The sequence below is a fragment of the Hipposideros armiger genome, unplaced genomic scaffold (assembly GCF_001890085.2).
Source record: "Hipposideros armiger isolate ML-2016 unplaced genomic scaffold, ASM189008v1 scaffold_729, whole genome shotgun sequence".
Taxonomy (NCBI): Eukaryota; Metazoa; Chordata; class Mammalia; order Chiroptera; family Hipposideridae; genus Hipposideros; species Hipposideros armiger.
Window position 1 is genome coordinate 179,652 of NW_017732079.1, and position 13,002 is coordinate 192,653.

At 39.0% G+C, this 13,002-nt stretch overlaps 1 protein-coding gene across 27 annotated transcripts in view; it reads right to left on the reverse strand.

Annotated features, from left to right (window-relative positions):
- Nucleotides 1-13,002, reverse strand: part of UBAP2L (ubiquitin associated protein 2 like) — a 40,841-nt gene that overhangs the window by 24,024 nt on the left and 3,815 nt on the right. For 12 of the 27 annotated variants that reach the window (XM_019627331.1, XM_019627336.1, XM_019627323.1 and 9 more), the window contains exons 2-9: nucleotides 11,807-11,936; nucleotides 10,439-10,516; nucleotides 9,750-9,860; nucleotides 4,905-5,106; nucleotides 4,455-4,550; nucleotides 4,069-4,114; nucleotides 3,443-3,555; nucleotides 1,547-1,606 (exon numbers count right to left, since the gene is read on the reverse strand). In XM_019627331.1, coding sequence (XP_019482876.1) covers nucleotides 1,547-1,606; nucleotides 3,443-3,555; nucleotides 4,069-4,114; nucleotides 4,455-4,550; nucleotides 4,905-5,106; nucleotides 9,750-9,860; nucleotides 10,439-10,516; nucleotides 11,807-11,896 — 796 coding nt within the window. In that variant the 5' untranslated portion in view covers nucleotides 11,897-11,936. Of the gene's footprint in view, nucleotides 1-1,546; nucleotides 1,607-3,442; nucleotides 3,556-4,068; nucleotides 4,115-4,454; nucleotides 4,551-4,904; nucleotides 5,107-9,749; nucleotides 9,861-10,438; nucleotides 10,517-11,806; nucleotides 11,937-13,002 lie in introns of those variants that run through there. The other 15 variants (XM_019627341.1, XM_019627340.1, XM_019627339.1 and 12 more) reach the window with 3 other exon arrangements.

Sequence of the window (13,002 nt, forward strand, 5' to 3'; positions counted from 1 at the left end):
TCTTAAGACACTCAGCCTTCTGACTTAGTGGTCAATTCAGTGAGATGGCAACAGCCAATTTAAACCAGAACAAAATGCCACCCATTTATCTGGTATAAGACAATACTACAGCAGAGATGCAGTCTGAAGATAGACAGCAGCAGTGACAGAGAAACACAAATGGTTGTGCACACGATAGGGAAAGGGCAGTGAAGAAGGCAGGCTTGAAATCCATACTGACGGCAGTGACACCTATCTGCTACCGGAACTGCATTTTTAAAAATGCATACTCAGCACAAGTTTATAGATCTCATTGGTTTAGCTATAAGGACTCCCTATGGATCTGCTCTTTTCTGAAGACACTGGACGAGACTGAAAAATCAAATGTGTGTGATAACTACTGTCCTAATCCTAACCACAGGGCAGGTGCAGGCTGACCTGTAACACTCTCCTCACGCTGGCAGTAATGAAACTGGGACACAGTTTCTACAGGAGAAATCTGTAAGCATCAAACCACCTTCCACACTGCCTTTGTTGTGCTTCCTGTATACAGATCGCCTCAGACAGGGACACAGCCCTTTCTTAAGGAATGCAGGGGAGAGTTTCAGTGAGAACCGGATTCTTCCCATCAAGCAAAGGAGCACAGTAAGAAATAAGAACCTATCTGTAGATAGGACAAGAACACTCCTTATTTCTTCCTCTAGAACAGTATATACTGAATAACTCTTAAAGTCTTCTCTCCAAATGGAGAAAGCTTCTTACAAAAATAAAGAAAGTCTGGCATTCAGATATTTCATTGTCACGGAAGTATTCTAACACCTACAAAAGCCATCTGAAATTCTTCTAAACGCTTAATAATGAAAAATCCTATTTCCTAGAGAAAAATATGTTCATTGTAACGCCTTTCCCAGGACAATGTGAAAATTGCACCAGGGAAATTCCAAACCACTTAACAAGGACAATGTTCTTCGAATCAATCCGAAGCCCAATCTCAGTTTAGACAAGTTACAAACCACGTTCTCCTCTCCCTCTCCAGTGACACCGCTCTTCCTCCCCGCTGACATCCATCCCACCCTGGCGAGATGGAACCCAATATCTGGGTTAACACATACACACACCATCCTAGAGCTGGAAGTGACCTGAGAAGTTATCGACTATTGAGAGGCTACCTCTCAATGCAAGATTTTTTTTCTGCATTCTGGCAAATGTACCTGGGGTGGAAAAGAACAGTGTAGGTTCCTAGCTGCTATTTCCCTTTACAGGATATATGAAAATGACTGAGGAAGAGGTCTATATTAAGGAAGCGTTATGGAACAGAAAAAGTGCAAATGCCCTGAACAACTGATTAGGGTTTCCATTCCATCAGCAGAAAGCACAGTCAATGGCAATGTTAAATATTCATTAAATGAACAAAATTTTTAAGAAGCATAAACGGCCACAGAATATGTGAGAAAAGGGCAGAAAGAGAAAAAGCGGGAAGACAGAAAAATGACATATCCACAGATATTTCAGTTCATAAAAATCTATAAAAATATCCGGGGCAGTTAGGCGCCTGGATGTATCATACCAGGAGCAGTCTCAAATTTTCGGGGATAATTTGACCCCTCAACCCCAATGAAATCATGTCCTGAAACAAAAAAGAAAAGAAAAGAAAAAAACAACCAGTGAAATTTTGCTTGTGAATGAAAACGTCTGCCCCTAATACACAATGCCCACTGTACCTGTGGATATTTTAAGGGTAGGTTTGAATTTCTTTTTTAATTAAAAAGGGAATTTGAGTTTTCTATCATGAAAACACAAAAAGAGATCATGCATGAAGGCAAGTTCATATTGTGAAATTAACGATGATGGGAATGAAGTTATACCCAACAAGATGACAGGAGTATCACATCATTTTTTATTCATAAATCAGATTTGATTCTAGCTTCCCAAATCTGCTCAGTGGAGTTAAACACACACCTCATCTTTCCCTGCTTTTCCAACCAGATCGTGTTGAAAACAGCTACGGCTTGCAATCCAGGAATGGGACTCCATGCCTGATCCACAACTGAAAACAAATCCCTTAACTTCCTTCTATCATCATTTCTGCCAATGATAAAAAGCCAAAATAACCAAGAACAAACTAGAGCTCAAAAACAGTAACTTTTGTTATTCAGAATGCTACCACTGCCTTTACAAAGCCATTAAGAGATGTATAAAGAGCAGTTCTAATGCCTCCAAAGTATAGGAAGTTAAAATAGAAAAGGTCAAGGGAACTCAAAAGATCTATCTTGCCAATAACTCAACTTTAGCCTCCACCAATGGGCAAGCTGTATTCAAAATGAATTTATAAGACAGCTTGGTAAACAAAAAGCAAGTAACATTTAGGACCTGAGGTGTTAACATCTTGTGGACAGTAGATGAGAAGCTGTTTGTGCCAAAGACCTTCCTATCGACAGAGATAAAGATCACTGATCTTTAAATGGGGCAAGGCAAATTTAAGCGGAAAAGAAATCAAAGAGCCTACTTCATGCTCTACTATTAGCTCACCCCCCTTTAGAAGAGGAAAACAGTCTGACGGTGTGTGTGTGCTGGCTCAGCCAGGAGCAGGTAGGGGATGTCTGACTGTGTGTGTTGGCTCAGCCAGCAGGTGGTAGCTGATTGCCTAAGAAGAAAGTAATCTGGAACTCAGAGGCACTCTTATTTGAAGCAGTAAAAGTATCGCTCACTCCCAAACACATCATGGTGTATCTCACAAGACTAACGAATCCTTAAATATATACAACCTATCAAGAATAGAGGCACCAAAGTCAGCTAATGGAAAAAGCAATCCTATTAAAATCCCATTAATACTCTACCATACCCAGAAGACTGTCCAACAAAGAAAGTTAGAAAGCCTTGAGATTTCTTTCTTGCCCAGATATTGAGATTTCCCGAAAATAAAGGGAAAAAAGAAATTCCTATCTAGGTACCAGAAAAAAACTGACGATGGGCTTTGATTCTGGACCCTGTTCATCTCTACAAGTAGTGGCCCGATTAATTAATTCACCGTATCTTTCCAAAAGGCAAAGCTAGCTACCCTAGCAGAAACACTAGAAAATACAACTGGAGCTGATGGCAGCCACGTGATATAATGGAAAGAGCATGGGCTTGTAGAGTCAGACAATTCTGAGTTCAAATACTAGCAAATTTCATAACCACTCTTTCAGTTTAAGTTTTGTCATCTACAAAATGATGATAAATAATGTCTATTTCATAAAATAGTGATGAAGATCAGGTGAAATAGCTCGTATAATGTGCCCATAGGCACATATAAGTAAAGAGAACACACAGTAATTGTTATTCCTTTCTCCCCCTACCTCTGCACCCAAAAACTGTTCCTCCACTTTTTAATGTGACTATAATCTCAAAAAAAAAAAAAAAAATCAAAAAAAAAATCCTAGGTTCCTAAGAGACAAGATACGAATAATAAATGGTCACTCACTCGTCCCATCATCTGGCTCGAAGTGGCCGGTGTTGTTCCACGTACTGCCACTATTATTGCCATAGTTATCATCAGTATTGGCTGGCTCTGCATAATCAGCTGGGTTAAAGGTTCTGGGGTGGGCAGGGCGGGGGTGAACAACAACAAAATAAAGTTTAAGAGTCTCCAACATCTAAGCAACATCACTCAAACTTAACTTAATCAGAATGTTGACTGTCTCTTTGCTAGTACGAATCAACCATAGCCCCTTTCTAGAATCCTGGATGCTGTCAACTTTTTCTCACTTACCAGCCTACCTAAAATTTCATAGCATAATCTCAATTTATATCTACTATCCATTTTGGGTTAGGACACCAATAATCACAATAAAATCCACATAAAGATTTTGGGAAGATAGCAGGTGTATCATTCAAACGAATCTATGAAATAGAGATAATGATCCAGGTGGTAGATGCTTCTCCCTAAAAAATAAGCCCTAAGTCTACACAACTGTCTGATTAAATAGTCTAAACATCTTTCTAATCACATTTTGGTTAAGGCTGTCTATATCAGGTTATTAGCCACACTATGATATTATGGTGATCCTTAGGGGGAAACAACTTTGACATTGGATCAATGAAACTTACCCCATCCCTTGAGCAGAAAATCTTCCTCCCCGCCTACCAGAGCCACCTATGGAAAGAGAAAAAGAGAAATGTTTTACAAGCAGATACAAAACTACCTTGCCAACTGAGGCAGCTTTGGAATAGTAAGTGGTTGGTATTGTCAGATGTTCTTTCTCTCACTCTGTAGTGCATCAGTTAATGTAACACAGTAGGACACTCATTACTCTTTGACAGATTGTGCCTTTGCTGATAAAACTTCTGGGTCCTCAGCAAATACAATAACAATAAAGACTAGGGGAAATGACACCCACCTTTTCTTCTCACTGTCCACTTAGCAATCTCTAAAATTTGCATGACACCTCAACCATTAAAGTAACCAGACTCCATGTGAATTACAAATTAATCACCTCTGCCTCGTCCACGACCTCTTCTGCCTCTTTCTGTGCCTCTTCCAGAAGGCCCTCCACTCTTGGTGCCATCTAATCCATTCTCCTGACCCCGAACTGGGGGAAACAAAACACACACTGTCAGAGCAAAGTCAGTAGAATATGCATAAATATATGAATGGTATGTATGTATGTTGGTGGGAAGACAAAATCAAAGAGAAAATGACAGGAGGACGGGCCAAGATGGTTCCTAGGGGAATGGTGATAAACCACAACAGACAGCTAGAAGTCAAACAACTTCACAAATGACTACAGCAGCATTTCAGGCCAAACGGCTGTTGCTAGAAAAGGCTTCATGTCAGGGATGCTAAGGTCTCAGAAGATGGCAAGAAAACTCAAAAAGGTGACATAATGGTTATTAGGTCCAGCCTAGCAGGGCCCTGACGTCCCCGACATCTAGACATTACTGACCCACAGCTGGTTTTGTTAAAGCCCCATGCATACACTCTCGTCCACGGCTGGCACCTCTCCCACGTCTTGGTGGCCCACCACGTCGCCGACTATAGTCTCTGTCCCGGTCTCGATTTTCTTTGCCTTCCTCGTTGGATTCCGTTTGGCCACCATCCTTCTGTCCTGAGACTCCCTTCTTCTTCCCGACCATCTCCCAGGAATGCTAAAGAAGGGCAGAGCATTCATATGCAATCAATCAAGTGCTATCAGGAAACCAGAGATAAAAGCTGAGACCACTGTTAACCATTGTCCACTCAGCACCCATGTCTCAGAAACTCCTAGTTTACTTTTGTTTAAAGGGAGGGAGGGCACAGACAGGACCTCAAAACAAATTCGATACCAATCACTGCAAAACTGAAGTCTTTTTTGTGGCAGAGGTGCTTGTAGCTACATTCCAAAGGATCACCAAATTCCCTATCCAGTTCAGTCACTTTCTGTATTAGTCAAAGGATCTAGTTACTAATCTCTATCTTTCAAAAGCATTTCCTGAGCTGAAGAAACGAATTTCCTTTGGATTCAGTGACTCCCAACTTTTTATAGTCTTATTCATGTCAAATAAAGCAAAAAAGAAAACTGAAAGTTTCTAAAAGTTAACTTTGAATTCAGAATGAGTAAGCAGCATTTGACTCTTGAGCACATTCTCTAATAGGAGGAAAACAACTATACCTACGTCCCCACCTTACCGCACCTCTCAATTTCCCTTACTTAAAAGACCAAATAGCAGTCAAGACGGCAGAGCCCTGGCCCTGAGACATCTGACTACAGGGAGCCTTCCATTTCAAGTTTTATCCACTCTGTTCTTCCCTAAATTTCCTAAATGATATAATCCAATTAAACTTTCCCCAAAGCAGAACAATTTATGATTCATTCCAGATTGCAGGAAGGAAAACTTGTGGTAAGGCAAATAAGCTAAACAGTCTTGCAAAACACTCATTCCTTAAAAGAAAATGAGTTTTATAAAGTTTAAACAAACACATACCTTGATTTACACTATTTTTTCAGAAAATATGTACAATATGGGCTGGCCAAGTGGCTCAGTTGGTTAAGAGTTGGCTTAAGAGCACAAGCTCTGAGCAATAGGGCCACCGGTTCGATTCCCACATGGGCCAGTGACGTTGCGCCCAAGCTGAGCTGTCAACAGGTGGCAGGATGGCTCAGCTGGTGTTAACAACAAGATTGCATGCTCCATGGTGGGCTACGCCCGCCCACAACTAAGACTGAACTCAGCACCTTGAGCTGAGCTGCCGCCTGGATGGCTCAGTGAATACAGCGTGCGCTATCAACAACAAGGCTGCTAGTTCGACTCCCGCATGGGATGGTGGCTACGCCCACCCATAACTAAGATTGAACACAGCATCTTGAGTTTAGAGGCCACGAGCTGCCGACAGGCAGCCAGATGGCAACTGGCGCCCTCCACAACGAAGATTGAGGAACAACAACTTGGCTGGTCCCCTTCCCCAATAAAATCTTTAAAAAAAAATTAAAAAAAAGAAAAAATGTACAAATAAAAGTTCCAGGACAAACACCAAGACTAAAAGATCTTTACTAGTTATCATCTAACTCAAACAACAATGACCATGGGGATCAACAACAGCTATCTAATATTTAATAACTTTAGAAAATATGGACTAGGGCCGGCCAAGTGGCTCAGTTGGTTAAGAGCTCACTCAAGAGTTTGAGCTGTAAGCAACAGCAGTTCGATTCCCAGCGTGAGCTGAGCTGCCGCTGAGCTGCCAACAGGTGGCAGGATGGCTCAGCTAAAAAAAAAAATATATGGACTAAGTTAATATGAAATTAATTTTCTCAGGGTTGATAATATTGTAGTCACATAAAAGGAATATCCTTCTTTAAGGGAAGCATGCTGAAATATTTAGGGAATAAAATGTTATGATGCCTACAACTCACTTCCAAATAATGCCAATATCCATCAATGGACAAATGGATAAACAAAATGGTATATACATACCATATTTTGCCCTGTATAACGTGCACCTTTTTGCCCAAATGTGTGAGGGAAAAATCAGGATGCGCATTATACATGGGTAGTACTAATTCCCTATCTATATAAATGTTTTTAATTCTTTTACTTTTGTGTTAAAAGTGTAACTCCAAAAATCAATAACGATATTCGTAGGCAAAGTCATATTCTGGAATACAATAATTGGTTTTGTTGAACTTATGACCATCTTACAATGACAGAGAGGTCTTACTTAGCCTTCTATTACGCATAAATATCGTAAATTTATTACCAGTACACAAAATTTCTTGTATCTTGTATCTGTTCGTGTTTTTTAATTATTTGTTACATAAAATTTCTTGTACCATAATGTTAAAAAATAAATGCAAAAATTCCTTTATAATACAAACACAAGTGCCTAAATGTAAAAAAATAAAAATTTGAATTAAAAAATTAAAACGAAAGATTTTTTTCTCTGAAAGTTTGGGCTAAAAATGTGGGTGCGCATTATACACGGCAAAATACAGTATATTGGATTATCCAGCCTTAAAAAGGAGTCGAATTCTGATACACTCCACAGTATAAATCTTGAAAACATGCTAATTGAAATAGGACACCAAAGGACAAATATTGTATGATTCTACTCATACGAGGTAACTAGATTAGGCCAATTCATAAGAACAGAAAATAGAAGCGGTTACCAGGAGCTGGTGGGAGGGGGAAATGGGGAATTACAATTTAATGGATACAGAAAATCCATTTTGGATTCAGTCTGGGAAATGAGAAAGTCCTGGTAATGCACAGTCACTACTGGTGGCACAACTGTGTCAATATACTTAATGCCACTGAATTACACACTTAAAAATGGTTCAAATGGTACATTTTAAGAATATTTTACCACAATTTTAAAGTTTTTAAGTTCAAAAAGGTAAATTTAAAATTATAGCAATAGCATATCCACGTATTCTAAAGCCTGTAATAGTTTACAAAAGTAATATTTAAAAAACAAGTAGACACCTAGGACTTGGCAGCTCCCTGTTGCTTTCTCCCAATCCGAGCTGATTCCATAATATAGCTGGTGGGTCATTTTATGCTCATAGTAGCTGCAATTCATAAGTTATAGTAACCCTATAGCTAAATCTGCCATCAGAAATCCTGGAAGTCAGCCTTTAGAGTTTTTGCTACCGTGTGTCTCCAAAAACAAGACAGGGTCTTATATTAATTTTGGCTCCAACAATCTACATTTATTCGTTTATTCATGTGCAAAGATCTACATTTATTCAAACAGTCATGCCTGGCTGATGATCTTAACTGGGGCTTATGTTTGGGGTAGAGCTTATATTACAAGCATCCTGAAAAATCATGCTAGGGCTTATTTTCTGGTTAGGTCTTATTTTTGGGGAAACACGGTAGTCTGCCTCAAACCCTGGCAAGTTTCAGTAACCTGTCACCGTCTCCCTCTATTTGTATGTATCAGCTGCTGGCACTAGATGAATTCTACAAGGAAAGTGGATTACTATGATCTTCCCAAAGGTACTGCCAGTTTTCTGATATAATCTCGTCCACCCAAATACATCTAACATCCCTGGCAACTGACTTTGCTTCCCATTGGTTTCACTAGTAGCTAATTTACTTGTATGCAAAAGCATACATTCTCCAGTTTATTTCCTTTTTTGATACAGTGGAAGGTCAGACTTGTAGCACTGGGCAGAAGATGCTGGAAGGTAAAACAAAGTGTGACTTGTGCAAAAAATTCAGACATTTCAAAAGCAGGCATAGTTCCCATCTCTTGCCTCACCACCAAAAGTCTTGGGACAGTTATGCTAAAGTGAACTCAAAATGACCAAAGGCACTGTTACCTGATTATCTAGGCAGTAATTTTCAAACAAAGTCAATAATGTAAAATCTAACCTAGGACCATACTTTTTAAGAGAAAAAGCCACAAGTGAAAATTCAATGACTAAAAGAAGTTTTCCACTATTATTTCCTATTGTCTCAAGGAAACTGACAAACCTCCACAACATTTAGCTAAAAAAGTGACACTATAACATCAGTAAGCTGATCACTCTAAGGATGAACTCTGTTTATCTATCCCAACCAAAGGTTCCCACTGTAAGATCAAATAAGTGAAAATGACTTCAAAAATGATACACTGCTCATTTAAAAAAATAATAAAGTTCTCTACTAAGCACTGCAGGAATATCCCAAAGGTTAGTAAGGCAAAATCCCTGTTGTTAAGGGATTTACAATTTGGTGCGATAAGACAAGCACAAAAACACAGGATTCTCATTAAGTGGGAAGGAGAGGAAAAGATGAAAGCAACTCTAAATGCTAGGGCAAGATAGCCCCTTATCATCTCCAGGGATGGTCAACAGGCTATAAAATGTGTTTTTCTGCTACCTCAACAAAAATAAATTCCCAAAATGAAAAGGTATTGAAAAATGTAAAGCTGATATTGATGGGAACATCCTGAAATCAGAACCCAGTAGTTTGTGACTTTGCTCCATAGCAATAGTTGAGCAGAAATCTTCCATGATTAGTTACTAAAGCTATGAAGTAGCACCTCTAATTCAGACTAACCCAGTCTTGAAAACAGTCACTAGCTTGGAATGAATAATTTATTCCAGGACAATTAGAAGAGACTGATTTTATCTGTTTTTCTCCTGTTTATTGTACAAAAATTTTAAGCATTTACAACCTGCAGGAAACAATATCCAAGGTAGTTCCCAGTTCTATTTGGAGAATAAGGAACTCTGCCTTAAGTTGAGCTACCCCACTTGCTATTTTTAGAATGTTACTAGCCTCTCAGCCAGGGACCCACTTTCTAGAACATTTTATTAGCACTCTACCGTATCTGGGTTTCCTTCCAGCAGTACGTTGATGGCTCTGATGACATCTCCGTTGCAGTCATGCAAAGCAATGACACATTCATCCTGGTTCTTGCCTGTGATATCAATCAACTGAAAGAGAAAGATCAGCAGCAATCATGAACAAGCTTGCACTCCCCGCAAAAGGAAACTAGGGGAAGAACAGAAAAGAGAGAACACACCAGCTAAGTTTGAAAGAACCAGGTTTAAAAAAGCAAAATATGCAGAATTTTGGTGTCCCAGTTCCAAAAGCAAAACATTAACACCTGTGTTCAAAAATGGAGTCAAAAGGATTTACAAAAAAAGCATCAAATAATAAAGCATCTAATAGAGAACCAAATGCAGAAACACAGGCTTCAGCATACCGTACATTTCTACATTTCCTAGATGCCCCAACTGCTCAATGTTGCTATAAAATGGCATCATCAAAGTCATTCGTTAAACAAAACTTTTGTTAAAATTAAGACAAAACCTCTTTGAACAAGGGATCTGTCAAATGGGGTACAGGAAACGATACAATAAAAGCACTTATTTATTGGTTTAATCTACCATATTTCAGGTCATAATTCTTTTAATACCTACAGTACAAAGTACCCTGGTAGGCATCTATGCTATTTAACGATGCTTTTGTCCTGACGTCTTTTCCCACAGCTTACAGAAAATACACTCACTTGTTTCACCTTTTCCTCAAAGTCAGCATCATTATGGTCCGAAATCATCTGTGCAAGTCGAATTTGTTCTGCAGTGGCCTAAGAGTTGAGACGAAGTGCAAGAAAGTGTGATCAACAGACAACAGTTTAGAAAAATAAGAGGAACCTATGTAGTCAATACCCGCCCTACCTCCCACCCCAATTTCCTTCTCCTTGTTACAAATGACCAAGTAATAAGACTTACACCATTTAAGATGCTTAAATCAGCAAAATGATAGAAAAACGAAGAGTAAAGTTGTCACTATTTCACTCTACAATCCCTTAAAAAGCAGAAAGCTTTTTCACCAATGTTCACCGTTAAAGAGGCTTTCATATTGGGAATCACAGCACCACTTTGAAACATCTACACCTTTTCACATTAATGCATTTGCAAAGACACGTGTAGACCCTGTTGCTGTTTCTGCAATGACCAATGCCGCCCTCCTACTCCTGGTCTGAGAACACTCTAAGGTTTAATCTAAGGATAGACTTAGCATGTCTTCTGAGTATCCACTGTGTGTTTATAAGATACCACAAATTTTACTATCCCAATTGAGACACTAAAGTACTTAAGTACTAAACTTTTCCTAGGAATTCACTTGGAAGGAAAAAATGAAAGAAAAACGAGTAAGTGGAAAGTTCTAGTCTTAGATATTCAATTTATCTGACCCTAACCAAATGGGAAGTTAATTCATTCACATTAAGTACCAACTAACACCAAACTGGTTATAGAAAATAGATCGTACCTAAATTAAACTTAAAAAAACAACAAAAACCCAACCCATAAAACTCAGTACCCAGGAGGCTAATTTACTCCTTAAAACCGAGCAATACTCTAGGGTGCCTCATTTGTTAATTTTGAAGGAACATAATAAAGATGCTAACTCCTTGTGAAAAAGGAAAAATCAGATTAGGCCTCAATGAGACCAGAGAGAAAAATAAAAGACAAGTTAGAGAAAAGAAGAGCAAAGGAAAGGAGAAAGGTGGCAAGACAAAGGTGGGCTAGAGAGATGTTAAGGTGGAAAGTCTAGGAAATAAGAAATATATTGCTAAAATGACCCGGATGAAAGAAGGGGAATGCTATATCAGAGATACAAAGCACAACACTCATTCTTTCCAAACCTCATTAATTCAATATTAAACATCAAAAAGCAAGCACGCTGCATGGCTGCATCACAGCATGTCATTAACAGTTAGCAGGCCCCAAGTAAAAAGAGGCAAGGACAGGAAAACAATAAAGAACCCAAATCAATAATCCAAAGCACAGAATGATGCTGCACTGGATGAAAACCAGTTATCAACCACACAAGGCTACCCATGGATCTGATCCATATCCCTTGGGTTCTTTACCTGTGGCCGCTGCTTGTGCTGTGTCTGGTTTTGGTTTTGAGGTTGTTCCCAGTTTCCCCGGGCTCGGTTAGTGCCCACCGACGTCATCATTTACAGTATATACAAATAACAGTATTTACAAGGTAGAGTACTGAAAGATTAAAAAGAACAAGTTTAGATGTTAAATGTGGGCAAAATGTTTTCAACCTCTCTTTCATCAGCACCTTCACCAAATACTTTCATTTCTTCAAAGAAACCAAGAAGATTCACCTGTTCTTCACACATATTTAGTTTGATAAATTATTTATGGAACTATGGCTATAAATCCATTTTTTGTATAACAAAAAATATATAAAGGATGTGTTAAGTGATGGTTTTATTGTTTTAAAAAAGTTATGGGCACATTTTTATTACTAGCCCCCTATTAAGCAGGTTTTGTGTAGTTTTGCTATCTTGATAGTAAGCAAAACAATGTTGATAATCAAAGTCTTCCACATAGGTGAAAATAGCTAAAGCCCCTTTGACAGAAGGAAAGATAATCAGCAAAGCCTGGAAACAAAGGCCTTCCAGGAAGGGGATTAGTCTATACTCCAAACAAAAAAAAAATTTAACTACAGTACTACTCAATCCACCCATGAAAGCAGCCTTACCTACCTTACAACCGTTTAATATAAGCTGCACATGACCTCCATCACTTGGAAAAGGATAAGTTCAAGTCTAGCCTCTTTCTCCCTTAAGTTTCTACCTCTCAGCATGCTGTGGGGGCTTCCATAGCATTCCACAGGTCATGTGTTAGCCCCAACGATGCCCAGAATCTCAGTTCCCTGAATAATAATTCCAACACACTGCTTTCGCAGCTGCTTCTGTTGGTCCCCTAATCCACAGTTCCAAGAAACCAGAATTGTAATTACCCTCCACCACTCACCTTAATATACAGAGAACCCCAAATCTGCCCCAAACCCAAAGCATCTAGCACAGTTTTATTTGGAAGAAAAAGCTTCTGGGAAATGATTTTATATTGTACATGAGACACTACTACTGTCAGGCAAGATGACTTTGTTGAGTCTTTTAAAGAGACCCCAGAACACACAGGAGCTTCCCCAAACCAGAACAGTTTTTGTCATAACACTTTTAACAAGGGTTCTACTGAATTAAAGTTCCCTTCATTCACACTTTGCTTTATAATGCAATCTCAGCTGCTGCATTTAGTCAACAAA